Source organism: Chelmon rostratus, chromosome 20, assembly GCF_017976325.1.
Source record: "Chelmon rostratus isolate fCheRos1 chromosome 20, fCheRos1.pri, whole genome shotgun sequence".
Classification (NCBI taxonomy): domain Eukaryota; kingdom Metazoa; phylum Chordata; class Actinopteri; order Chaetodontiformes; family Chaetodontidae; genus Chelmon; species Chelmon rostratus.
In genome coordinates, this window is record NC_055677.1 from 1,580,001 (window position 1) to 1,604,866 (window position 24,866).

At 46.7% G+C, this 24,866-nt stretch overlaps 1 protein-coding gene across 3 annotated transcripts in view; it reads left to right on the forward strand.

Moving 5' to 3' along the window:
* Positions 1–24,866, forward strand: part of rreb1a (ras responsive element binding protein 1a) — a 63,984-nt gene that overhangs the window by 14,823 nt on the left and 24,295 nt on the right. For 2 of the 3 annotated variants that reach the window (XM_041960942.1, XM_041960944.1), the window contains exons 2-5: positions 12,960–13,062; positions 23,506–23,598; positions 23,694–23,931; positions 24,071–24,140. In XM_041960942.1, the coding sequence (XP_041816876.1) occupies positions 23,511–23,598; positions 23,694–23,931; positions 24,071–24,140 (396 nt within the window). In that variant the 5' untranslated portion in view covers positions 12,960–13,062; positions 23,506–23,510. Of the gene's footprint in view, positions 1–12,959; positions 13,063–23,186; positions 23,226–23,505; positions 23,599–23,693; positions 23,932–24,070; positions 24,141–24,866 lie in introns of all 3 variants that reach the window. The other variant, XM_041960943.1, reaches the window with a different exon arrangement.

Genomic DNA, 24,866 nt, shown 5'->3' on the forward strand with positions numbered 1-24,866 from the left:
ACACACACACACACACACAGACAGGATGGAGACGGCTTTTTTCTCTCATGGCGTCGGTTTCACATCAATCTGCATCTTATTTCTATCATCTTAATTTTTCTTCCTCTTTGTTGTTTCCTCTCTCTTTCTTTCGCTTCCTTCCCTTTTCTCTCCTCCTTGAGTCCTCTCCTCCTTGTTTCGTCTCCTCTCATTGTTTCCTCTTTTCTCTACTTTCCTTGTTTGCTTTCCTCTCATCACCAAAGCTCTCTTCTCTTTTTCCTTCTTTATTCCTCTTCTCCCTTTTCCTTCCTCCTCCTCTCCTTGAATCTAGCAGACGTACCAACACTGAGTCCAGTTCTCCTCCTCCTCTCCTCCCTTCCTTTCCCTCCTCCTCTTCCTTTGTTCCAGTTATACCAAAGTTCAGTCCCAAAGTCATCGTTTTTCATCCTCTTTGTCTCCCTCTAAGGAGTCGAGTTAACTCCTGTTTTTGTTTCTTAATCTCCCCTCCTCCTCTTCCTCCTCCTCTTCCTCCTCCAGATTTAATTTTATTACTCTTCCTTACTTCCACCTCCCCTCACTTTCTGTAATTTTTCTTTCTTTTTGCTCACCCCTTCACCTCCTCTTAAAGTTTTCATCATCCTTCTCCTCGTCTCTCCCCTCCAGGAGTTTTCTTCTTCCTCTTCCTTCTCCCTCTTTTCTACTTCATTTTCCCATCCTCCAACACATTCCTCCTTCTCTTTTTCTTCCTCCTCCTTCTTTTCCCTCCCCTCTGCCCTCATCTTCATCTTTTTCCTCTGCATCCTCCTCTCCTTTTACTTCTTTGTCATTCTCTTCCAGTTTATTTTTTCCCTCGCCCTTTCTCTTTTCCTGCTCTCCTCTTCACCTCCTTCTCCTCTGCCTCTTGTTTTGCTCCTTTTTCTTTCTTTCTTTCTTTCTTTCTTTCTTTCTTTCTTTCTTTCTTTCTTTCTTTCTTTCTTTCTTTCTTTCTTTCTTTCTTTCTTTCTTTCTTTCTTTCTTTCTTTCTCTCTGTCTTTCTTTCTCTCTGTCTTTCTCTCTTTCTCTCTTTCTGTCTTTCTCCTCCTCGTCACAGTACAGTGTTGAGGAGGTGCAGTCTCTGATGGCTCTGCTCAGTTGGACTCTGGCCTCTTATGTAACTCTAATGTGGAGGGTCCAGTCAGTCCAGATTAGACCTGCAGCACTCTTCAGACAGACGGGCTCCCACAGCAGGGCATTCTGGGTACTGTAGTTATCATCCTTTGCCTCTCACTGATGGTAAAAACACAGATTGTCCCTTTAAGACCGCGACAGTTCTGGTCCGTCGTTCCTCAGAAAGCGAGTATCAGCTTTGTTTCCTCTTCATCATCCCAAAAAGCATCAATCTGAGCTGTTTATTCCTGCGACCTTTCAAAATAAAAGCTTTTGGAAGCTTCACGCAGCTGAAATCGGCTGATTCTGAGCCTTTTGTTCACAAATGTTTGAAATGGAAGAACGCTTGGTCCCTGCGCAGCCCCCTGCTGCTTCCTGCTTCCTTTCCAGACAGGAAGTGAAGGATACGCCAGTGTTGTTTCAGCATCTCTGCGACACAGATAAGCACAGACGGGCCTGGGATGGAGGATAAAAGATGAGTGGTGCCTTAAGAGTTGGACTTGGTCAAAGTTTACCGCTGTGTGTGTGTGTGTGTGTGCGTGTGTGTGTGTGTGTGTGTGTGTGTGAGTGAGCTCCTCAGTGACACATTAACTGCTTTATCTTGAGCAGCCCTTTGCTCTTGGTGTGTAAAAGATGCTGTAAAACACACACAGCTGAAGTGTTTCTGGTCAGAAGTGAATGAAACCCAGCGAACACCATTTTGTCCAACATCACGAGTGGTGTGTGTGCGTGTGTGTGCGTGCGTGCGTGCGTGCGTGCGTGCGTGCGTGCGTGCGTGCGGCCCTCGAGGGGATTCAAACCCTCAACCTCAGCTGAGTCTGATCTGTTTCTGATGTTTTCTTCCAGAGTTTTAGCAGAAACACGGAGAAGATAAAAGGTTGCGAGACAAATTGCTGCCAGCTAAAGCACATAGAGTGCGATTGTCCACAAACTGTCTCCGTCGTCTCATGAACGTTGAGACAAACAGCAGTTTTATTTTGGAAAGAAAACATTTGTAGTTCAGTCGTGAAGGAGACGGAGGAGAGCGTTCAGGAACTGGTCAGATATGCAAACTCAAACAGATGAAGTGATGAAGTTCAGTGAGAAAGAGGATGAAGAGAGGAAGGAAAGGAGACAAGGAGTGGAGAGAGGGAGGCAGAAAAGGAGGCTGAAATGAAGGTTTGTGTTTTCAGGTGAAGTTTTTCTGAGATACGCTGGTTTAAGCTGGAAAAAGTTGGTTTCCTCAGCAACAGCAGCTGTTTAACTTGCTAACACACACACACACACACAGCTGTTCAGTGTGGGATGGGAGGGTTGCAGGCAGCGAGGGCTCTGATTGGTCAAATGTGTGGCCTTGTACTTTAGCCTGTATGTAGAGAGAGACAAGAAAGAGAGTGCAGAGGAGTTAGATGGACAGAAAAAAGGAGGGATAGGGAGGACAGAAGGAGGAGGAGACAAGTAAAGAAGGAAGGGAGAGAAAGAGTTGAGGGACAGCAACAAGGAGAGATAGAAGGAAGAAAAAATGAAGATGAGAAACATGGAAGGAAGAGGAGGTGATACTGAAGGTAGGAAGATAAAGCAGGAGCTGAAGCTGAGGAAAGAGAGGAGGAATGGAGGAAGACAAAGAGAGGCGAGGAAGGAGAGAAGAAGATATTAAAGGAGTGATGAGAGGAAGAGCAGAAAAGGAAGGAGGGATGAAGGAAAGAAAAGAGAGAGAGAGCATCTTTGGTCAGGCCTCAGCTGAACCGCATCATCTAGTTACTCTGTGTGTGTGTGTGTGTGTGTGTGTGTGTGTGTGTGTGTGTGTGTGTGTGTGTGTGTGTGTGTGTGTGTGTGTGTGTGTGTCCACATGAAGGCTGTATTCTTCTGACACACAAAGACGGCCATTATGGTGAAAAGAGGGGCACTTTCTCTCTCTTTCTGCATCCTTCTCTCTGTTTCTCCATCTTGTTTGATTCCAGCTTCACCTCTCTCTCCCTCTGTGTCTCCCTCCTTCTCTCCACCCTCTCCCATCCTGTTCGGGACTATTTTCAGCGGCGGATTAATCCACATCCTCGTCTTTCGGAGTCTCTTTTCCCTCCTCTCTGCATCCCCGTCCTCTTTCTATCTTTCCTTTTTTCTTCTTTCTTACTTTCTTTCTCTCTTTGTGTTTCTTTCTTGCTCTGTCTATTCCTCTTTCTCTCTCTTTTCCCTTCATCTTCTTCCTTTGCAGTTGGACCTCTTACAGTCAATCTCCATCTTTCTCTAACTCAGCTCGTGTGTGTGTTTGAGTGGAGAGAGATCCTGGTATTGATACAAAAACATGCCGTTAATGTGTGTTAGATTGTTATCACGCCACTGATTTAAAGTGAAAACACACACACAGTGAAGTCTCATTCAGTGTGTGTGTGTGTGTGTGTGTGTGTGTGTGTGTGTGTGTGTGTGTGTGTGTGTGTGTGTGTGTGTGTGTGTGTGTGCCTTGAGGCCCCACAGCATGTTCATACACGCCAAAGCTGGTTTTGAGCGCTGGACTTACTCAGCGCACACACACACACACACACACACACACAGTCACCCTGTATTTCAGGTGATGACAGAGCTGTGAGGGTTTACTTTGCATACAGAGAAAGATGGAGAGAAAAGAAAAGAGGAGGAGGGGGGACAGGAGGAGTCACACCCAGTTTCTATTGTTGTTGAAACGCCAGGAGGAGGAGGAGGAGGAGGAGGAGGAGTCTTTATATCCAACTTTACAAACTCATAAAAAATCTCAACAAATCAACAGAACTTTGTTTTAAAAACTGGTTCAGATGTGGAGCTGCAGCCGTCATCATCATCATCATCATCATCATTATTGTTATTATTATCATTGATGTTTGGTGTCAGAAAGCAGCCACCAGTGACTCCAGTACCACACGTAACCACACACTCAGTGCGGCTGTCAGCGACTTGCTGCAACATCTAGTTGCTGACAGTAAAGATCAATCAATAACTATTAAAATTTGCCGCATTAATAATGGTATAGTTGAGTTTTTATCTTCATGTAAGCACCGTGTGTGTGTATGTATGATACCTTCATATGTCGTGGGAAAAACGTGTGTTTTCATCCCTTTCACAGCTGCTTAAGAGGAAAATCAAAGGCTCCAGTGGTTAAATCTAGAAGACATTATGAGACAAGACAGGGCAGGTTCATGTGTTCAGCACATTTCATGCACAAAGGGTTCGTCTTACAGTGCATTAAAAAGGCGTTTGAGAGGGATCGAAGCATTTTCAGATAAGACTCAAGTGGAAAATGTGAGCTGAAGCTGTGCGGCGTCTGAAACTGTCCACCTGCCGTGTGATGCTCCACCAACGAGCTTCTGTAAAAAGCTGCCTGCTGCTGTCAGACCGCTGAAGCGGGCTGCAGCACATGGACCCGTGACACAGATCTCAGCATTATCACACACACACACACACACACACACACACACACACACACACACACACACACACACAGTCAGTCAGTAGCAGCAGTTGTGGTCACTTGGTGTTACACTGAAGCATCTCTGCAGAGAACACACACTCTCTGATAGACGTGCAGCAGAGGACACAATTTGTTATGGATGTGGCCAGCTGTGTGTGTGTGTGTGTGTGTGTGTGTGTGTGTGCCCCCCTCCCACTTCTCTCCACACACCAGTAACGGTCAGCCTGCAAATATGTGGACTGAGTGTGTGTGTGTTTGCCTTTCTTACCCCCACACACACATTTACACACAGGCACACACTCCCAATTGTGTTAGCAGATATGCAGGCGGTGTGTGTGCCAGCTGCTGTGTGTGTGTGGTTTTATGGAGTATGTGAGCTGTGCAGAGGATGAATGTGTCGCTTGTTGAGCAGAGAGACAACTGCTGGAGGATGATGGAGGGAGGAGGAGAGTTTGACTCCTGCAGGGAGGGATGGAGAGGGATGGATGGATGAGAAGAAAGAAAAACAGAGCAGAAAAGCCATTTTTAGAGAATTTTCCAACCACAATGCAGACCAAGGCAACTTTTTTTTTTCTTTAAACAATGAAAATAAAACTCTAACCCTAACCCAGGAGGAAGAGGAGGAGGAGGAGGACTGGCATCATGTCCCATCTTCCTCCTCTGTTTGTTCTCTATCACTGTGTCAGTAAATGATACCACAACCACCGTTGAACCGCGGCTGTTGTTGCCGTTAGCGTGTTAGCATTCAGAAGTTGCTGCTCACGTGTTTGCGTTCGACAAACAGTCTGGAGAAATCAGAGCGTCACAGTTAGGACGGAGTCACGTTAAAACTGCAGCCAGGTGTCCAGGTGTCTCTCCTCCTGTTCACGCTGGACACCAGAGGATCCTGTTAGTGATGCTTCCGTGCTGAAATGAACGCTAGCGTTGATTAGTATGAGACGTCAGCAGTCTGGGTTACAGGGAGACTCGACCGGCCACGGCTGTGCTGGCAGTTGATGTTATTAACTTGCTCAGATTTAGCTGATTTGGACGTTTGTCCCCACGATGTCTGTGTTTCTCTCGTGGATAGATTCAGTTTTCTTGTTTTAATTGTGTTTATTTTTGATGTAGGATCGAGAGTCTGCAGAGGGTGTTTTATTTTGAAAATTGATTCTTTCTGGTCTTCGTTAGTCTGACTTCCTGCCCAGCTCGATCTGCTCTGTGCAGCTTGACGACTCTCTGTGCAGCAGAGCCGAGTGATTTGACTCGTTATTCCTGCACGAAACAGCGACTCTGGTTTGGTCCCCCATGTTGCGCTTGCAGGGATCTTTGAATGGCCAGTGTGAACAGGATCAGCGATTGCATTCAGCAGAAACTGATTCATGTGGTCACCTGACAGTTGTTTTCACACGGATCATACGGTTCAGCACTTATTTGTGTCTTTGCAGGAGTGAGATGAGAAGATTGTGAGACCAGTGTGTCGATGACAGAGCTGGAGTCAGGACAAGGCTAGCTTAGCGTAGCATGAAGCCTGGAACCAGCTAGCCCAGGTTTGTCCGAAGTTCAAAAATCCACCTACGAGCATCTCTGAAGATGCTGCGTTACACAGATGACAGCTCATTGTGTTATTATGCAAAGGAGTTCAACAGCAGCACAAATAACATCCAATAAAATCATCATGCATCAACACCGTTTAACACAAACTGAACATTACAGCCTTCATGAAGGGTTACTGCACAGTAGTTGTGTCAGACTGCACTAGCTTTAGCTCTTTTTAGCTCAGTGCTGGGAGAGCTATTCAAATTGAAGTATAAAGTAGCGTAAAGTTGATATTCTCTTTGTGCTGTGTGTGCGTGTGCGTGTGTGTGTGTGGCCAGGTTAACATCTGCTCACTGCTGTCTCAGTGAAGACACTCAGCAGCACAAGTGTTTGGCAGAAGCTGGTGTGTGTGTTCCAGGTTAGCATCGGGTGACTCGACAGTGAATAAAGCTTTTAGTGAGGCAGAAACAGAGAGTGAGGAGGAAACACAAGTGGCTGCGTCACACACACACACACACACACTCTGATGCAGCGTCTCTGTGCAGCATGTCCAGGTTAGCATCTGTTAACGTGGTTCGAATGAATAGAGGTCTCACAGAGGAGAGAGCAGAGGTCGTTGGCTGTCTCCGACACCTGTTAGAGTGTGTGTGTGTGTGTGTGTGTGTGTGTGTGTGTGTGTGTGTGTGTGTGTGTGTGTGTGTGTGTGTGTGTGTGTGACAGCTGCTCAGTATGTTGACAGGGACCCCCTGCTCTGACTTATTGCCACCCCCACCACCACTGTGGCTGTAATTACAGAAGAAAGCTGGAGGAGGAGGATGGAGGAAGTAATGGAGAAACAAATAGACCGCTAGAAAGGAGGAAGACAGTAAATGAGGCTCTGTTTGCCTCCTGTAGATGTACACACACACACACACACACACACACAGTCAGCTGATGTGAATTTTTGCAGGCTTTTCATTTTCTCGTCTTTCCCGTGTTAATATGAGGAATCAGCCTGCGCTCAAATACAGGAAGTAATACTGCTGCGCTGTGAGAGGTAGAACCAACACTCTGTTTCTTTTTGACAAATACTGACGGAAAGACGCCTTCTGTCCTCATCGTGTCACACCAGAGACGGCCTGTGTGAATCTCACGTCAGGCTAAATGAGGCATCTTAAAGAATCTGACACCTGCTGAAGCACCTCGTAGTTTTATAAAACATCATCCAGACATTCAAAGTATTTCAATTCAAGAATTCAGCGTTCAAATCTTTCATCAGACTTCAAACAGCTTGTTTTCCTCTGCAGCTCTGGTAGAAATGATGCTGCAGCAGCATCTGCGCTAACCTCTGCAGGTTAGCATGCATTGCTGCCAACGGTCAACATTTATATTTAAGCTCACCGCTTCATGCTCATTATGGCTTCAAGCTAATCTGTAGCGCTTTGGCGGGTCAGCACGCAGTAAAAACACGAGCGTCGAAGTCTGCAGAGGTGGATTCTTGTTTCGCGGGATCTCGTGAATCCAGCTGCCTCGCAGGCTCAATCTGGGCAGCGGGTTGGAGAAACCTGCTCTTCCCAGCTGGATTTCTCCTGGAATCGACGCGATGTGTTGACTGTGAACATGTGAGCATGTGCAGGACGAAGACATCAGGCTGTGACAGCGAGCGGCTGGATGACAGGACACATTATTATGTATCCTCATATTTGAACTGATTTAATTAAAAATCCGCCTGCAGCTGACACAGACTCTCCTCTGCAGTCTGTTTCCTCAGCTGACTTTTATCTGTCTGTATCACTATCACACAGATTAACAGTCACCAGGTCACTGCAGTGCATGTGAGGTAGTTCATTAGGTGATTGAATTACCTGTATAACCTGCATTATGAACAATCGGGTGCTATAAGGCTTCTTAAGGCCATTGAGTGGCACCTTTAACAAACATCCAAGGCATGATACCTGAGTTATGGAACATGTTTCGGCTTTTAGGAGCGTGATGAGGCTTCTTAAAGAGACTTTAAAGTCTTTAAAGTCTGTCTTCAGTTCAGTGTCGACTGTTTATACGAAGATCTGTGAAAACTGTCACTCAACACATGATCAGACTTGAAAAGAAAGTTAACCAGTAACTGCATGACTCATCTGTGTGTGTGTGGTGGTGGTGGTGGTGGTGGTGGGGGGGGGGGTAAGGATGCTCACACTGAGGAGAAACAGAGCGAGAGTGGAGAAAGGAACGGAGCGAGAGAGGAGGTGGAGGAGGTGCTGATGTCCTTGAGGCAGTTTGCCAGGGCTGCAGCTTCAACAGCCAATCGGCTGTGAGGATACAAGGAAGGTGGCATGCAGCCGGCCAATCAGGGAAGGGTTTAGTGAGCGTGTGCAGAATCAACAGTGAAGCAGCTCGTCTGGTCTGACTGGATTCTCTCTCTGACAAGACGCTCGCTGCCTTCTTGTGTTTTCCTTCTTCTTCTGTCTCACTTCCTTTTTCTTACAGTCAGCTAACCCCCCCCCTCTCTCTCCCTCCCTCCCTCCCGCTCTTTCTCTCTCCCTCCCTCCCTCTCTCTCCTTTTTTTCTCCCCCTCCCTCTCTCTCTCTTTTTCTCCCGCTCTCCCTCGCCCCCCCCCCCCTCTCTCTCTCTCTCTCTCTCTCTCTCTCTCTCTCTCTCTCTCTCTCTCTCTCTCTCTCTCGTCCATTGTGTTGAACCTCGGTCGACCCGCTCCATCCACACTGTATCAGCGTGGATTGTGAAACAGCACTCAGCCGTCACGATACGCCCTGTTTCCTGTAAAACAGTCTATAGGTGTGTGTCGAGTGTGTGACGGACGTGTGTGTTGTTGTTGTGTAAAATGTCTCAATAAAGTTTGTTGTTAGTTTCTGTTTTTGTGGGTTTTCCAGTCAGAAATCGGTCGAGTTAAACTCCTCTTAGGTCTTCTTCTTCTTCTTCCCTGAAAAGTGACTGCAGTGATTCATCCCGTGTTAAAGTTCCAGGTGTTTAACCGTCGACTGACTGATCACTGACTGATCACTGACTGATCGCTGACTGATCACTGATCGATTAACTTAAACATAACGGCTCCATTATGACTCCTGTAACTTCACGGCAGCAGAAACAGAGGAGCATCTTTTCTCCTCCTCTCTCCTGTTCATCTGTCCTCCCTCTTTTCTCTCGTCTCCTCTCCTGTCTCCTCTCTTTTATCCTCTCCTCCCTTGTCTCCTCTCCTTTCCTGTCTCCTCTCCTCTCATATCTCCTCTCCTCTTTTGTCTCCTCTTCGCTCTTGTCTCCTCTCCTTTCCTGTATCCTCTCCTCTCTCATCTCCTCTCCTCTTTTGCCTCCTCTTCTCTCTTATCTCCTCTCCTCTTTCATCTCCTCTTCTCTCTTGTCTCCTCTCCTCTCTTGTCTCCTCTCCTCTTTTGTCTCCTCTCCTTTCCTGTATCCTCTCCTCTCTTGTCTCCTCTCCTCTCTTGTCTCCTCTCCTCTCTTGTCTCTTCTCCTCTCCTGTATCCTCTCCTCTCTTGTCTCCTCTCCTCTCTTGTCTCCTCTCCTCTTTTGTCTCCTCTCTTTTCTTGTATCCTCTCCTCTCTTGTCTCCTCTCCTCTCCTCTCTCCTCTCCTCTCCTCTCCTCTCCTCTCCTCTCTCCTCTTCTCTCTTGTCTCCTCTCCTCTCTTGTCTCCTTTCCTCTCCTGTCTCCTCTCCTCTCTTGTCTCCTTTCCTCTCTTGTCTCCTCTCCTCTCTTGTCTCCTCTCCTCTCCTGTATCCTCTCCTCCCTTGTCTCCTCTTCTCTCTTGTCTCCTCTTCTCTCTTGTCTCCTCTCCTCTCCTGTATCCTCTCCTCCCTTGTCTCCTCTTCTCTCTTGTCTCCTCTCCTCTCTTGTCTCCTCTCCTGTATCCTCTCCTCTCTTGTCTCCTCTCCTCCAGGCTCTCTACACTTGTTCGTGCCTGTCAACCAAAAGCAGAGCAGCATTCTTCAACACACACACACACACACACACACACACACACACACACACACACACACACACACACACACACATTCCTCATCCTGCTCTGCGAGTTATTTTTACCGTCAGAGTGTGTTACAGGCCCTCCGATGGCCGCCGGCCTGCTTTCTCAGTTGGAAGCATCTTTTCATCCGCGCTCTGCTCTCAGGTTTTGCGTCGTCATTCCTCTGGTTCACTCCCAGTCAGCCCAGTTACACTGTAACAGACACTAACCAGCACACACTGACACCACAGCCGGTTAATGTTTCATGACTTATAAGTTAGCAGGAAATCATGCTTCAGAAGACAGGCTGCTAAACCCAGCAGGCGTGTTGAGAAGCACACACACACACACACACACACACACACACACACACACACACACACACACACACACACACAGAAGTGTTTATTGTTGGTCAATAAGTTTTATGTCAATGACTTTTAAAGCTTTGGTCTCTTGCAGATTTAAAACATGCTAACACGAGTGGCAGTGTGGCTTCAGGGTTTAGCTCGTCAGTTAGCAGCTCGCTCTGTCTGCGCTAAGCTGCGTCTGGAGCTGTTTAGCACCGTAAAGCTAGAAACAATGCGGCAGAACAAAGCTAAAGTGAGTTAGCGGGGCTAGCTCATTAGCTGCTGGCTTAGCGGGAGCTTTGTGTGGTGGAGGGGGAACATGGTGATAAACCCTGCTTTAGGTGGGAGTTGTGGCACCTCTCTGTATCAGCTTACACCTCCTCTATCTCCAACAATACTCATCCCATTAACACTGACAACAGCACGTCAACAGCAGCAGGAAACCTGCTTCTTCAGCTCAGGATTCAGGACGCAACGCAGGAAGTCGTTTCGTTTGAGCTCTGTGGATTTTAAATCGTTGTGAAGGAGGGGGGGGTCGTTTAGTTGAGGCTTAATTTGTGGCTGCCGTCACTTCATTCAAGATGTAATTCAGTAAACTGGTCGTGTGGCTGCAGATGTTTTCCTTCCTCCTCTTTTTTCCATCACCTCTCTTACTCCTCCTCATCTCTCTCCTCCTCTCTCTGTGCATCCTTAGTTGCCTCCTAATTAGTCTTACCAGCCCTCTAAGCTCTTAATCTTTCTGTCTCCTTCCCCCCTCTCTCTTTGCTCCTCATCCATCCATCATCCCTCCACCCGTCCATCCATAAACTCCTCCACTGTGCATGTATGAGCTTTGCAGCCTGTCGTATCCCCTCATCCATCCATCATCTTTTCTGGTTTCTCTCCTGGTGTCCCTCCCTCCACCCCTGCCCCCCCCCCCAGCTCACCTGTATAACTGCAGCAGATTATCGTCTTTGTGCAGCACTGATGCTCAGCGCCTGCCCCCGCCGCCCGCCTCCTCCTGCGTTGTCTCCATCGGGAGCTTCGCTCCGTCTTTAGCGCTCCACTAAGCTGCTGCTTACGCTGGACGTCACCTTTTGCTGCTTCTTCTTCTTTAGTTGTTTTACAGCATCAGCAGGTACCTCGTTCTTAAAACATCAAGCTTCATACGCAGAGAATCGGGTTGTTTTTTTTTTACCTGTAAATGTCACTACACACCTGAACGACACACACATCATTCCGCCTAAGCTCTGAATTATAGTAACACATACATGCAGGCCTGGCTGATGATCTTGTGACATATCTTGATGTCGGTAAATGTCGTGATGAAGATTTCAGCCTTATCGCCCACACAGGTAGCTTTGTTTCACTCCAGGTGTTTAGCTGCAGGTACCTCATTCGTTTGGGTGCAACATCTCTCAGAGTCACTAATGCCGCCTGAACTCCCCCACACACCCCTGATTTCGCCTTTTTTTCAGGACTAAAACACACTTTAGACACCATAAACGCATCTGAACAAAAGCTTCAGTGTGAGTTGCCTCGTTCGTCTTAGTGTGCCACATACTGCAGATACCAGGTGTCTGCGTTACCCATGATGCACTGCGCCAACCATGATGCACTGCCTCAACCTGGGCCTGCATGGCGTCACCACAGTTCAGTTTGTGTTTCTGTGCACCGACTGTTATCTGACAGGAGTGACCGTATCAGCAGAGCAGTTACACACACACACACACACACACACACACACACACACACACACACACACACACACTGACCGGTGCTTTAAGGCAGGGATTCAGTTTTTTGTGTGTGTGCTGATGTCTGTATGTGGGTTTATTTTGCTTTTAGAGTCCAGTGAAGATGTTCTGTAACTGGGTTTTTCTGTGTTTGGGGAAGTTTTGTCCTTTTTATTCCGCTCCTGTGCTTTGCTTTGAACAGCCTGGATAGAGTCTGCAGAGTTTAGAGTCATGAGCTTTTGCATCCGAATCCAAAATACTAATCGTCATTAATGTGCTGGCAGTGACCCTGCTGGGCTCGGTGCAGACATTCACATGCAGAATGTTTCTAATGTCAGTGCATCACATAACGCAGCTCACACTGCGGCACATTCTCCCTCCTCTTTGAGCCTTTTGGAGCAGGAAGCTGTTACCATCATGGCACTGAGGAGTAACAAATGATGGTCAGTCGGACAGAAATCTGTCTGTAGTTCTACATTTTTCGGATGGCTGGCGTTACATCTGTCTCTTTTCTTTCCTTTCCTCCCCTCCTTGTGTCTTCTGAAAGCATCAACAGCAGAAGATCCAAGCTTTGTCAATGACAGCAGGAACCAAACCCGTGTCCTCTGCAGGACACGACCTTCTTAGAGAACATTTAGTCAGCTGGACGTGCACGCGTGATGTATTTGTTGTAATGTTTAAAAGCATCAGTCCATCTGTGAAATAACATGGTGGTGAAGCTGGGCTGAGTGGGCGACTGAACCTGTGCTGCAGCTGCTCAGGTGTGCTGCGTTCGTCGCTGCAGGCTGTGAGTTGACGAGCGTGTTGGCGTTTGTGTGTGCTGCAGTGTGCTGTGTGTATTCACTGTGTGTGTCACTGACTGTCTCTCTGTCTCCCCCTGCAGTGTGAGCAGTGGTTGCAGACACACACACAACAAACCCCGCCCCCCTCCCGCCCCGCCCCGAGACACGAGCGAACGAGCGAGCGTTGCTTTACGAAAAGGACGGGTAAATATGCTCCTCCTCCTTTCATTCACCCCTCCATCCATCCATCCCTCCATCCTGCCGGCTGTCGAACACGACACACACACCTCATCGCTCTGCCTGCCGTGCTTCCATCTATCATCTGTCCCTCGCTTCTGATGTGCCACTCCACACCAGCCCCTCTGTCGTTCCTCCTCATCCTTCTCTTCATCGTCCTTTGACACTTTTTCATTGTTGAGCATCTCTGCCGTCTTTCATCCGCTTCTTAAAATCTGTGATCAGAAATCAAACACACACACACACACACACACACACCTGTAAACGCTGCATCACCTGCTGCTTCCTCGCCGCCTCTCTCCGCCTCTCTTGTCATGTGACCGCCTGGCGACGCCTCCGTGCTTCGTCCTGCTCGTTTCTTCTGTTTCCATCGCTGTGACTGTCTGTGCGGTCGTTTCACGCGGCTGCTTCCTGCTTCAGCCGTGTTTCAGGCTTCGGCCTCCTCCTCCTCGCTCTGTCACACCTCATGTTTGGTGTGACCTTCATTCACACCTCTTCTATTTGATGGTTTATTGCCTTAATTGTAATGACGTTTGCATCTGTAGCTGCTGGGCTGAGCAGTGGTTCAGGGAGATTTTTTATTGCCCTTGAAGAGATTTGAATTTGTACATTTACATGATCTTTAACTGTTTTATTGAAGTGGGGACTTGAATCTTACCCACATTATGACCGATGGTTGTTTCGTTGTAAAGCATCTGTCTCGTATCTGAGTGAAATACACTGGGAATATGTTCAGTTAACCCTGCCGGCTCTGTGCTGCAGCGTCCCTGCTGTCAGCTTCTTCATTGAAGCTTAAAGATGTTGTCAAACCACAATCCCATGTTTTTTATTGGTGTTATTCCAGATGTGTTTTGCATCATTTTATACACATTTCTCCCCAAAGTCGTGCAGACAGATTTGGTTTCCTATGAAACTTAAAGGATAACTTTCTTTTTTTACAACCTGGACCTTATTTGTAGCATTAAATACGCCCATTTACTCACCCAGACAACTTTGGTGGCATTTGGAGTCGTTTTGAAGAAATTAGCCCCAGAGGAGCGGCGCGTATATCCGTATAATGCGAGTACTCGGGGCATCCATGCGCAGCCTCTATATAACGCATAATCTGCAGAAACTCGTTCTTATTCCAGTATTTTGTTCTGATATGCTGGTGCTATTCCCCTCTGAGCCGGCGGTCGGCTAGTTTAGCTGTAGTTTGGCACAGCTGTGGTTCGTTATTGCGTGTTTGTAGCCGACCGCCGCAGAGTCAGCCGTGTTGTGGCTGGCTGCTCGCAGCGCCCGGCGTTCGGTAATGAGGTCATCCACGTCAGAGGTAGTTGTCTAGAGACGCCGGATGTTGATAGCATGCCACCACGGGCTCAGAGGGGAATAGCACCAGCATATCATAACTAAATATTGGAATATGAACGAGTTTCAGCAGATTATGCGTTATATAGAGGCTGCGCATGGATGCCCCGAGTACTCGCATTATACGGATATACGCGCCGCTCCTCTGGGGCTAATTTCTTCAAAACGACTCCAAATGCCACCAAAGTTGTCTGGAGGAGTAAATGGTCGTATTTAATGCTACAAATAAGGTCCAGGTTGTAAAAAACGAAGGTTATCCTTTAAGTTTCTGTGGGTTTGAGAGTTAGGAATGAAGCTAAAATTCAGTGTATTTCAAGTGTGATGTCCTTTGTTTAACAGGAAAGACAGAATATTAAATTAATGTTAATGTTTTGCACATTGTTAACAAAATGTACTTTGTGCAATGTTCAGCATAGAAAATGAAATTATATGCAGCAAATTGCCATTTATTGTTTGTTAATTTATATTTATTTTAAAAACACGAACATGTGCCAGATAACAGCCACTTGTTAACACCAGTATTCTCAAAGTGGTTAAATCAGTAGAATCCTAAATGAGCACTTATGTTAACAGAACAAGTATTTATGAAACTAAAAAAAATGAGTCACAGTACATCTTTACTTTCTTTCATTTTTTAGCCAATAAATAACAAAAAACATCCTGAAAAACAAACACGCAAATAGAATGAAGTAGAATAATACGATGATAAAGTTTTAGTGTATTTAAGAATTAATTGACAGAGATTCTTAATCAGTTTGTACATAAAGTACAGAGTCAGCAGAGAGGAGACGGGACGACTCACAGATGGGATGAATGTGTGTGTGTGTGTGTGTTTGTTCATCTGAGAGAGGCAGAGCGAGTAGAGGAATCTGCTTCCTGATTGGCTGAGAGCTGGCAGACATTTTCCACAGTGAGGCTCTTCAGTGGTTGGCTGAGACACTCCCCTCCCCCTGCCTCCTGGCTCTGGTATGCCGTACAGTAGAGCTGACACACCGTCGATGCTATCTCAACACTTTATCACGTCGGGTCTAAACTCCACCGTGTGTGTGTGTGTGTGTGTGTGTGTGTGTGTGTGTGTGTATGAGTGTGTGTGTGTGTGACTGCACCGCAAACACACACCAGTCAATCTGTAACCAAGCTGAAGGGCGGAAAACACACACACACACACACACACGCACGCACGCACACACAGAGCCAGGAAGAGCCTGAAAGACAAGATGATGCAAGAAAGAGAAGGAAGGAGGAGGAGGAGGAGGAGGAGGAAGACGAGAGGGAGGAGAGAGGATGAGCAGCAGGAGAGTCGGGGCTGCACTGACGCACCCTGCAAAAAGTTTCAGAAAGAAACTTTTGCTTCTAACTTTTTTTTTTTTGTAAAAGATGGAGACGAGATACACTGCATGGCCAAAAGTATGTGGACGCCCCGTCCACTTGTGTACTTCAAGACCAGGTTTGTTTTTCCTGGTTTTGGCTCTTGATGAAGGGAAATCTAACGTTCACTGCTGAAACAATTCTTTGATTATTTGATTGACAGGAGAGATAATCAGCAACTGTTTTGACATTTTTTTAAGCAAACATTCCAGAAGTCGCCGGTTGAAGCATCTCCAGTGTGAGGATTCGCTGCTTCTGTTTCACACGAGCGTGAGCTTGAACGTCTTTGGGTTTGAGCTGTCGAGACGTTTGAAGACGTCATCGTGGCCCTTTGGAAACAGTCCAGAGAATAATCTGCAGATGAACAGTGTGACTCAGGACAGTTGCGGCGTTGCATCAACTTTTTGTCCCTTCCCTGTTTCATCCTGTGCACATGCCAGCTCGGTCCAGAAACATACTCCCAGTTTGCTCCCAGTCTGGAATCAGCTGCCTGAATGGGAGCAAACCAAGTTTCAAAATCGCATACGGCTTCCTGCAAGTGTGTGTGTGTGTGTGTGTGTTAACAAGTTAGGGCAAAGTACTGCTGCAAAGGGAGCGGAGGAAGGAGGGAGGCCAGGAGAGCAGAGCAGTGGAGGATGGGTAATGGCAGCTGAGTGTGAGATGGTGGTGTGGTGTGGTGTGTGTGGGGGGGGGTGGGTCAGTGAGAAAGAGAGAGAGCATGCCCATCAATCTCTCTCGCTCTGAACACACTCGTACATGGGGAAGCAGCAAAACACTCTCTTGTGACTCCCGTGAGTGTGCACTTCCTGTTGTGGTCGAGACACAGAACGAGAGATAAAGAGAGATTCTTTCAGCTTGTTGCGTGATTGGCCTGAATACCAGCATCAGTTTGACTTTTTAAACATTTCAGGCGTTCACTGGCAGGAAAGAAGATCCAGCTCATGCAGCCATGTTGCCGTGTGTGTGTGTGTGTGTGTGTGTGTGTGTGTGTGTGTGTGTGTGTGTGGTTTTAGGCGTGGGAGCGTACTTGTTTGAGCATCAACTGCTGTGCTCTGCACCCGGTGCTCTACCTGCGGAACACCGCTGTGCAACGTGAGGTTAAGATGTCCACATACATTTGGCCATATAGTATAAAGAAAAAAGAGACAAGACTCTTTGAGTGGTTGCTTCTGACTCGGGACGAATTAATCTACTATTTTTTTTACAGATTTTGCACTTCATTCATTCTCACCCTAAAAAAAATAATTTGCCACACAGCCGAATCTTATGCTGCCACCTTAGGAATGAGAAGTAATTGGATGAAATTGCCGCAGCTGAAAAGTTGATCCAGCTGACTTAAGCTAATTAGCTTCAGCTGTCAGCATCAGTACTGTCAGATAGCAAAGGTGGCTAATGTATTCTAATTAGCTTCAGATGCTAGCACCGCTGCTCCTTTGTGGTGGTACACAGTTAGCCTACTTAGTGAAAATTACTGTATGTTTTATGTCAGTTTTATGTCATTGGTGCAAACTTTGCTAAGCTAACATAAGCATAAGTAGCTTCAGTTACAATATCCCTGTTTTGTTGTAGTTTTTGGTCAACATTTAAAAAAATCTTAACCACAATAAAATCTTGATTTTTCAGTATCACTGCTATTCCACAACAGCAGTTTATATAGCCGTTAGCCGACTAAAGCTAATGAGCTTCAAATGCCAGCATCAGTACTTTGTCAGTGGTTGTGCTGCAAGATTGCTAATGCAGCGTTACCATAGATATCTTCAGATTAAAAAAAAGAAAATCAAACATAGTTCAACTTAGTTCTAACCAGATGATTAGCCTGCATGTTGGGATCACCACAGTTACTCAGTAGCTATGCAAGCTGTTACCTAATTAGCTTCAGCTGCTAGTTGTAGTGTCTGTCAGTGGGACAAAGAAAGCTTGTTGGTGAATTAGCATCAGGTGCTAGCAGTAATATGTGTCTAAATTACTTTGTTCATGCACTCCTGTTTTATGTCAGCAGTACACAGCCTGCTAACCTAGCTTAAAATGCTCAACATTCCCACTGTGTAGCAAAGAAATGCTCAGTATTACAGCTCTTATGTGTTCATGTCACTCGCTGTAGTGACAATTTGATGCTTTAACAAAACAGCTGTTGTTTTTCACTCATTTCCAAGTTTTTATTTCTTGTAATTTCCAGTTGGATGTTGACATGAAGGGCCTGTTTGCTAGTTGGATATGCTAACTTAAAAATGGCCCATTTAACAGTAGTTAGCAAACTCAGGTAACTTGAGATGCTGGCATAAGTGTTTTATATTTTTGGGTCATTGTTGAAGTGAATCAAGCTAAAAATGTCGCCTTTGATTAAACTTTTATGTTATAACAGGCCGCTAGTGAAACCATTTACTGAGGATTACGTTTGGGCAGTTGGCCCTGAAGCTAGCTACACATGCTGTTAGTCACGGCAGTTTAAATGGAAGACTGAGCCCGACAGGCTCACCCTAATGACGCCTGGATGTATGTTTAAAGAAATGTTGACTGGAATCTGGTTTTCCCTCTGTGTCTTCAGGGCATTGTACTGCATGTCTGAATGTGTGTGAAGCCATTTTGAATGAGATGAGTAGAGAGATGGAGCGATGGAGAGGGAGCGACAGTTAGGAGGAGGTAATAAATAGCCAACATATGGTCATCGGATCCTGTCCTCCCCCCGCTCCTCTATCTATCTCCCCCATACGTCCTCCATCCCTCACCTCGTGTCTTTACTGCTAAACACAGACTGTTAGCTGACACCGGCGAGGGCACACGTTCAAATATCCCACCTCGCAAAAAGAGATATAAATATAAACAGAGAAGCTTAGAAAAAAGAGTGAAAGCAGGAAGAGAAGAAGAAGAGCTGAGGACGATGATGATGTCCTGCAGGGCTGTTTGCTTTCTACAACAGGTGTCACTTTTGTCAGTTTGTCTCTGGCCTGTGGGGCTGTAAATGATGCTAGCCGGCTACTCAGGCTGCTAACATTCTCCTGACAGAGGATAAGCTAATGCCACGTAGCGGGCACCACAAACAGTTCTGTTCAGTTAGTCATAAATTAGTTGATTAAAATGACTGACAAAATATTGGTTTAGTCAAATTTTAATATTCCATTGTTTCATCCAATAATAGTTTTAACTTCATGATAATGAATCAACGTGCTAAACTTGCTTACTCACTTTGGGTTAGCATGTTTTTAGCATGCTACATAGCCTTCTAAAACAATATAGTACATGTAGCTTGCTGTGAGATGCTAGCTAGCTAGCAGCGAGGTAAAAGCTGGGTCATTGCATGAGATTTGTTGGTTGTTTCAACAGGATAAAATGCTTTATTATTTTTATTTTCAGTCATTTAACGTGGCGTCACGTGATTTAAACGTCCCGCTGTGAGTCTGCTGTCCAGATTTTATGTCCCAGCTGTCATGTCAGATGTAAGGAGGGAGAGATGGAGAGGATTTATGGGGTTCAGGTGACGGGAAACTTTTCGCCTCACCCTCCGTCCCACGCATTCATCCATCTCTTCATCCATCCACCCCCCTCCTCCTCTGTCACTGGGTTACATCTTCACACAGGTGCCCCACACAGCAGGAGGTTCATGTTGTGAAATCATTGACCTCAGCGCGACTGAGAGCAAGAAGCGAGACGGGAAACTAAACCGCTTCAGCTCGTCTTTTCCCAGGCTGCCAGACTGTCCTGTGGACTCCATTCATTTATGAAAAGTGTAATATCATTTGTGTGGAAGCTGTTGGTGGAGTGGACAGACGATGTGAGTCCGGCTGAGGTCAAAAAGCTTCGCGCTGACAAACAGCTCGCCACAGTCTTGAACTAAAACCAGACGCAGAGAGTTTTGCGTGATGAAGCAAAACTAAATTACATCAAAATGTTTATCGATTAGTCGATTAGTAGCTTCAGCATCAATTATTTTTCGGCTGTTTTTGTGTTTGTCGCGGTCATTTTTACAGGACACGTCAGTCGACAGTTTAACGACCATTCCAGGCTTGGGGTTACCATGGCAACGGGGCTTCTGCTTCCTGTTATGTCAGCAGTAATCTGTCACAGGTCGAACCGACTTCAAACGTGAACGCAGCCTGGCTTTTCTTCTTAGCGTCCATGTTTCTAATAAACTGTCCTGATGTGGAACAAAAGGCGGCGACGTCTCGTCCTCCAGTCGGTCTCTCCGAACGCCGCGCTGATGTGATGTGTGGATGATATAGAGGGGAGAGCTTCCTCACGACGGCCGTGCGGCTGGAAAGATGGCGGTTGATTGGCAGGCCTTAGCGGCCTCTGCTGTTCTCCTTCCAGAACGTTCTCCAGCGTGGTAACGTGCCCGATGCGCTCGAGCGTCCTGTCCCTTCTTTCTTTGGTGCTTCTTGACCGCAGGCTTCACGCGTGTTTTAAAGATGAAGAACGAGGAAGAGGAGAGGTTGGAGTGATGAAGTTTGAGAGAGGGAGAGAGGAGGCAGGGATGGAGTAATGGAGCAGCAGTCTTTGTTTGCCGCACTTTGGCACAGAGAGTCAACTTTTCCATCATGCACGCACACACACACACACACGCACACACACTCACACACACACACAGATACATCCATTTACTCCCTGGCTCCCACATGGTGACCTTTTTTTCTGCTTTTGCATGGATGTGCAAGAATGTCAGGATGTCAGCGCTCTGTGTGTGTGTGTGTGTGTGTGTGTGTGTGCGTGTGTGTGCGTGTGTGTGCGTGTGTGTCAAAGCTGGTGTGAGAATGATGGCTGGGAGCAGATGCAGTAACATCAGCTATCAGCACACACACACACAGAGTGTATACGTGCAGCCCGGTGTGGACAGAATGAAACACACACTGTGAGTGTGGAGTAGTTATTGATCCAGTGTGTTTTGGACTATTTTAAATGTGTTTTGGATGATTTGGCCTGCGAGCAGCGTCTCTGTGTGGACTGAAAGAACGTGCAGACACTCCTGGTCCCCAGAGGATGAATCCTGCTGACATTTGTGATCCCCTGACTTTTCCTCTAGCGCCACCAAGAGGTTTACATGTGATCTTGAGTTAAATATCTCAGCAACTGTTGGATGATTGTGATGAAATGTGGCTTAGACATTCATGTTCCTCTCAGGATGAACTGTAATCACTTCAGCATCTTTTGACTTTTCATGCAGCGCCATCATCAGGTCAGTTTTAATTTATCCAACAAATGCCTGATAAAATAATGGCGTTCCCGTCAGCACCGGCGCTACTTTGCGTTTAGTGCTAATTAGCAAGCATTAGCGAGCTGGCAGTCTCAGCTGAGACGGTGAACATGGTAAACGTTATCCCATCAGCATGTTAGCACGTCTTGTTTATTTCAGAGGAAGGTTGGTCTTATAGATGAGCTGCAGGTAAAGCAGGTCGGGGGTCACAGCGTCTGATCACGTTCCTGTGTGCCTGATGCCATTCCTCTCTCATTCTCTCCTTCCATCCTTCAGATTTCATTCTACGTTCACTGCTTCTCTTTCTGTTTGTCCACTTCCTTTTACTCCTTCCTTCTTTCCTTCCCTTTTTCTTTCCATTCCATCCTTTTGAACACACCTAATCATCCCCCTTTCTGTTCCTGTCTCCCCCTCCTCTCCATCCTTCGCCCTCCTCCTCCTCCTCCTCCTCCTCGTCCTCTTGTAGCCGTCTGTTGCCATTTGTTTCAACAGGCTATAAAAACTGCTGCCTGAGCACTCCATCAGCCAATCACAGTGTGTGTGTGTGCGTGCGTGCGTGCATGCGTGCATGTGTGTGTGTGTGCCTGTGCACGTGTTCATGTGTGTGTGTGTGTGTGCGTGCGTGCATGTGTGCACCAAAGGCGAAGGATGCTAATCTAAAAAACAATCCAGGCCTAAGCTGTGTGTGTGTGTGTGTGTGTGTGTGTGTGTGTGTGTGTGTGTGTGTGTGTTGTTTCCACTGACCTCTCCTTGTATCACTGCTCTTACATGACAAACTGTAACATGGCTGTGGCAGGTGCAGCAACACACACACACACACACACACACACACACACACACACACACACACACACACACACACACACACACTCTGCCAGTTGTCACCAGTCACTCGCAGAGCTCCACTCATCCTCTCCTCCTCCACCTTGTTTTATCCCCCTACAATAAAAACTGAAACTCCACATTGCAACTCCTTCCATGATTTTCAACAATGTTCCCTTTAAAGAGGATGAAGTTTAAATAAAACTTTATTGATCACTGTGGGGGAAACAGACAGCCAACTGAAGAAAAGAACAAAGAAAATATGAGAAAATTAAGAATAAAATAAATGAATTCACTGAAATAGATGTATTCTGCAGTTCTGTCAGGGCTGTGATGTTTAGATGTATACAAAGAAGAATGAATAATGACATAAAAACAACGGTTTGTTCACATTCTCGTTGTACGTTCCAAATTCCATCCACTTTTCATCATTTTAGAACATTCTCTCTGGTTATATGTTCTCTACTTCTCTCTCTTCCTTTTCTTCTTTGAACGTGGAATGTCAAACACACGCACACGCACACGCACACGCACACACACACACACACACACACACACACACACACACACACACACACACATAAGGCCTCTCTCTGAGCTGGAGGAGGAAGTGGCCAGCTCTGGAGAGCGTCTTCCTGTGGGGGCTGCCAAACAGGAAACAGTAATTAGCTCTCTTCTTCTCCTCTCCTCTCTGAGAAAACCCCCTTTTTCTTTTCATTCCTCTCCTCCTCCATCATCCTCCCTCTTTCCCCTCACACTCGGTTTCTATATATCTGCTGTCAGACATGAAAGCATATGTTCACTCCCCAGTCTCTCTCTCTCTCTCTACATGTCTCTGTGTCTCTCGGCCTTGTGCAGGGACAGGTGTGAGGATTGTAAACTCTACATCTTGTCCCCTCTGGTCTAGTCGGTGCTGAGCCAAGCTGCTCTGCTTCTCTTACAGACATATCGAAGGTCACAGCGGCTGTCCTCTGCTGTCTCACATCACATCTTCATCCATGTTTCTGCTGTGAAAATAAGCCAGAAACTAAAAGGAAACAGCCAAGAGTGCTGCTATGAAAGAGCTGAGGGCAATAAAACTATGTTGTAGTCCTTTAAATGTGTGGAAATGCAAATATTATCTGAACTGAAGGTTTTACAAAGCGAGAAGAGCCTTAATTGTGACAACAAATCACTTCCTGTCTGCTTTTTTCTTATAATTTCGTGTCTTTGAACCCTCTTTGGTTTTCTTTTTCTGTCCCATTTATAGTTTTATAGCCCTCACGAGCAGCTCAGTTATTAATAGACATGATTTGCAAATTATATCAATGTATTTCTGTAGCATATGAACAATAATGAACAATCCTCTGTGAAATCTGTTTACAAGCAGGCTGGGAAGTGAGCTCGAGTCAGCAGCCAACATTCAGAGGTCCTGTGCTATTCTAAGTCGGCCTTCACCCTTCACACACCAGCCTCCACTGAAAAATCTGCCCGTTTAACGTGTCCTCACTTGACATACAAAAGCACTTGACAGAAGATGAGTTTCAAGACCTTTAAGATTCACCAGGAGCTGCTCTTTACAGCTCTTACCGTCCGAATACAGCCTGCAAGGTTTTAACTTATACTCAGCGAGCTCTCTGTGTTTACTAGCGTGCTGGAAAACTTCAGGTGTGCATTTATCTTAAAGTTCATGTTGTTTGTTATTTCAGCCGTCATGGAAAGCTCCACAGAGGAGCAGCGAGAAGAGATAACCGAGGAAGAGTCGGAGCTAACAGAGGAGAAAACGCACAATAACCTCAAAGGTGAATACAAAACCTCATTCAAAATTTTATGGATTTTAGCACAAGAAAAAGACTGTAGCTGCAACCTCAATCCGCCCTCACATTTCATGATGTAGCAATCAACGGAGTGATGGAGGAGGCAGCGGATGGAGGAGAGACGCTACAGAACGGAGATCGAGGAGGAGGAGGAGGTGGAGGAGGGATCATGGGAGCTGAAGGAGGAGGAGACCTGTCCTCCATCAACGCCATGATGTCAGCTGTGATGTCAGCAGCAGGAACCATCAACGGCAGAGGAGATGGGGAAGGAGGGAGTGAAGTCACCTCAGCCAACTCCTCCGCGGGGCCCTCCCCGAGGTGAGCGCGCACAGTTTACAGGACCCCGCTGCTGTTTGCACCTCCGTCACCGTCAGCCTGCGGCTTGCTGCGGCTCATTAACGCGTTCAAATGTGTGTGTAAATGAATGATGTCGTGACGATGGCTCTTCTTTTTCAAGCCCCTCCCCCAGCAAGTCGCTCACGGCAGCCATGAGAGCCCCGCCCGGCCGCAACGCACGACGCAACCAGGTACACACACACACACACACACACACACACACACACACACAGTGTTCGAGCTATAGGTGACGCTCCTGTCCTCAACTGTGAGGTCACTGCTCTCCCTCGCCACACACTTCTTCTTCTTCGTCTCCTTCTCCTTCTTCGCTTTCTTCTCCTCCTCCTCCTTCTTTTTCTTCTTCTGCAGCTACTTCAGCTTCTCCTTCTCCTCCTTCTTCTTGCTCAGCTTCTCCTTCTTCCTCTGGTTATTCCAAACTAACCGGACACATGAGACGCATCACTTCCTGTCAGTGTTTACAGCAAACAGAGGCATCATGAGGTGAATGAAAGCTGCAGGTGAAAGTGAACGTTTCCTCACACGGTCACTTTATTATCCTGAAAGCAACGACTGTACGTTCTCCACAGAGAACATCACATCTCCTCGTCTCCTCTGCTTCAGTCCTATTCTCTCCTTCCTCTCCTCTCATTGTCTCCTCTCCTCACAGTCTTCCTCTCTTCTCCTTGTCTCCTCTCCTCACAGTCTTCCTCTCCTCTCCTTGTCTCCTTTCCTCACAGTCTTCCTCTCCTCTCCTTGTCTCCTTTCCTCACAGTCTTCCTCTCCTCTCCTTGTCTCCTCTCCTCACAGTCTTCCTCTCCTCACAGTCTTCCTCTCCTCTTCTTGTCTCCTCTCCTCACAGTCTTCCTCTCCTCTCCTCACAGTCTTCCTCTTCTCACAGTCTTCCTCTCCTCTTCTTG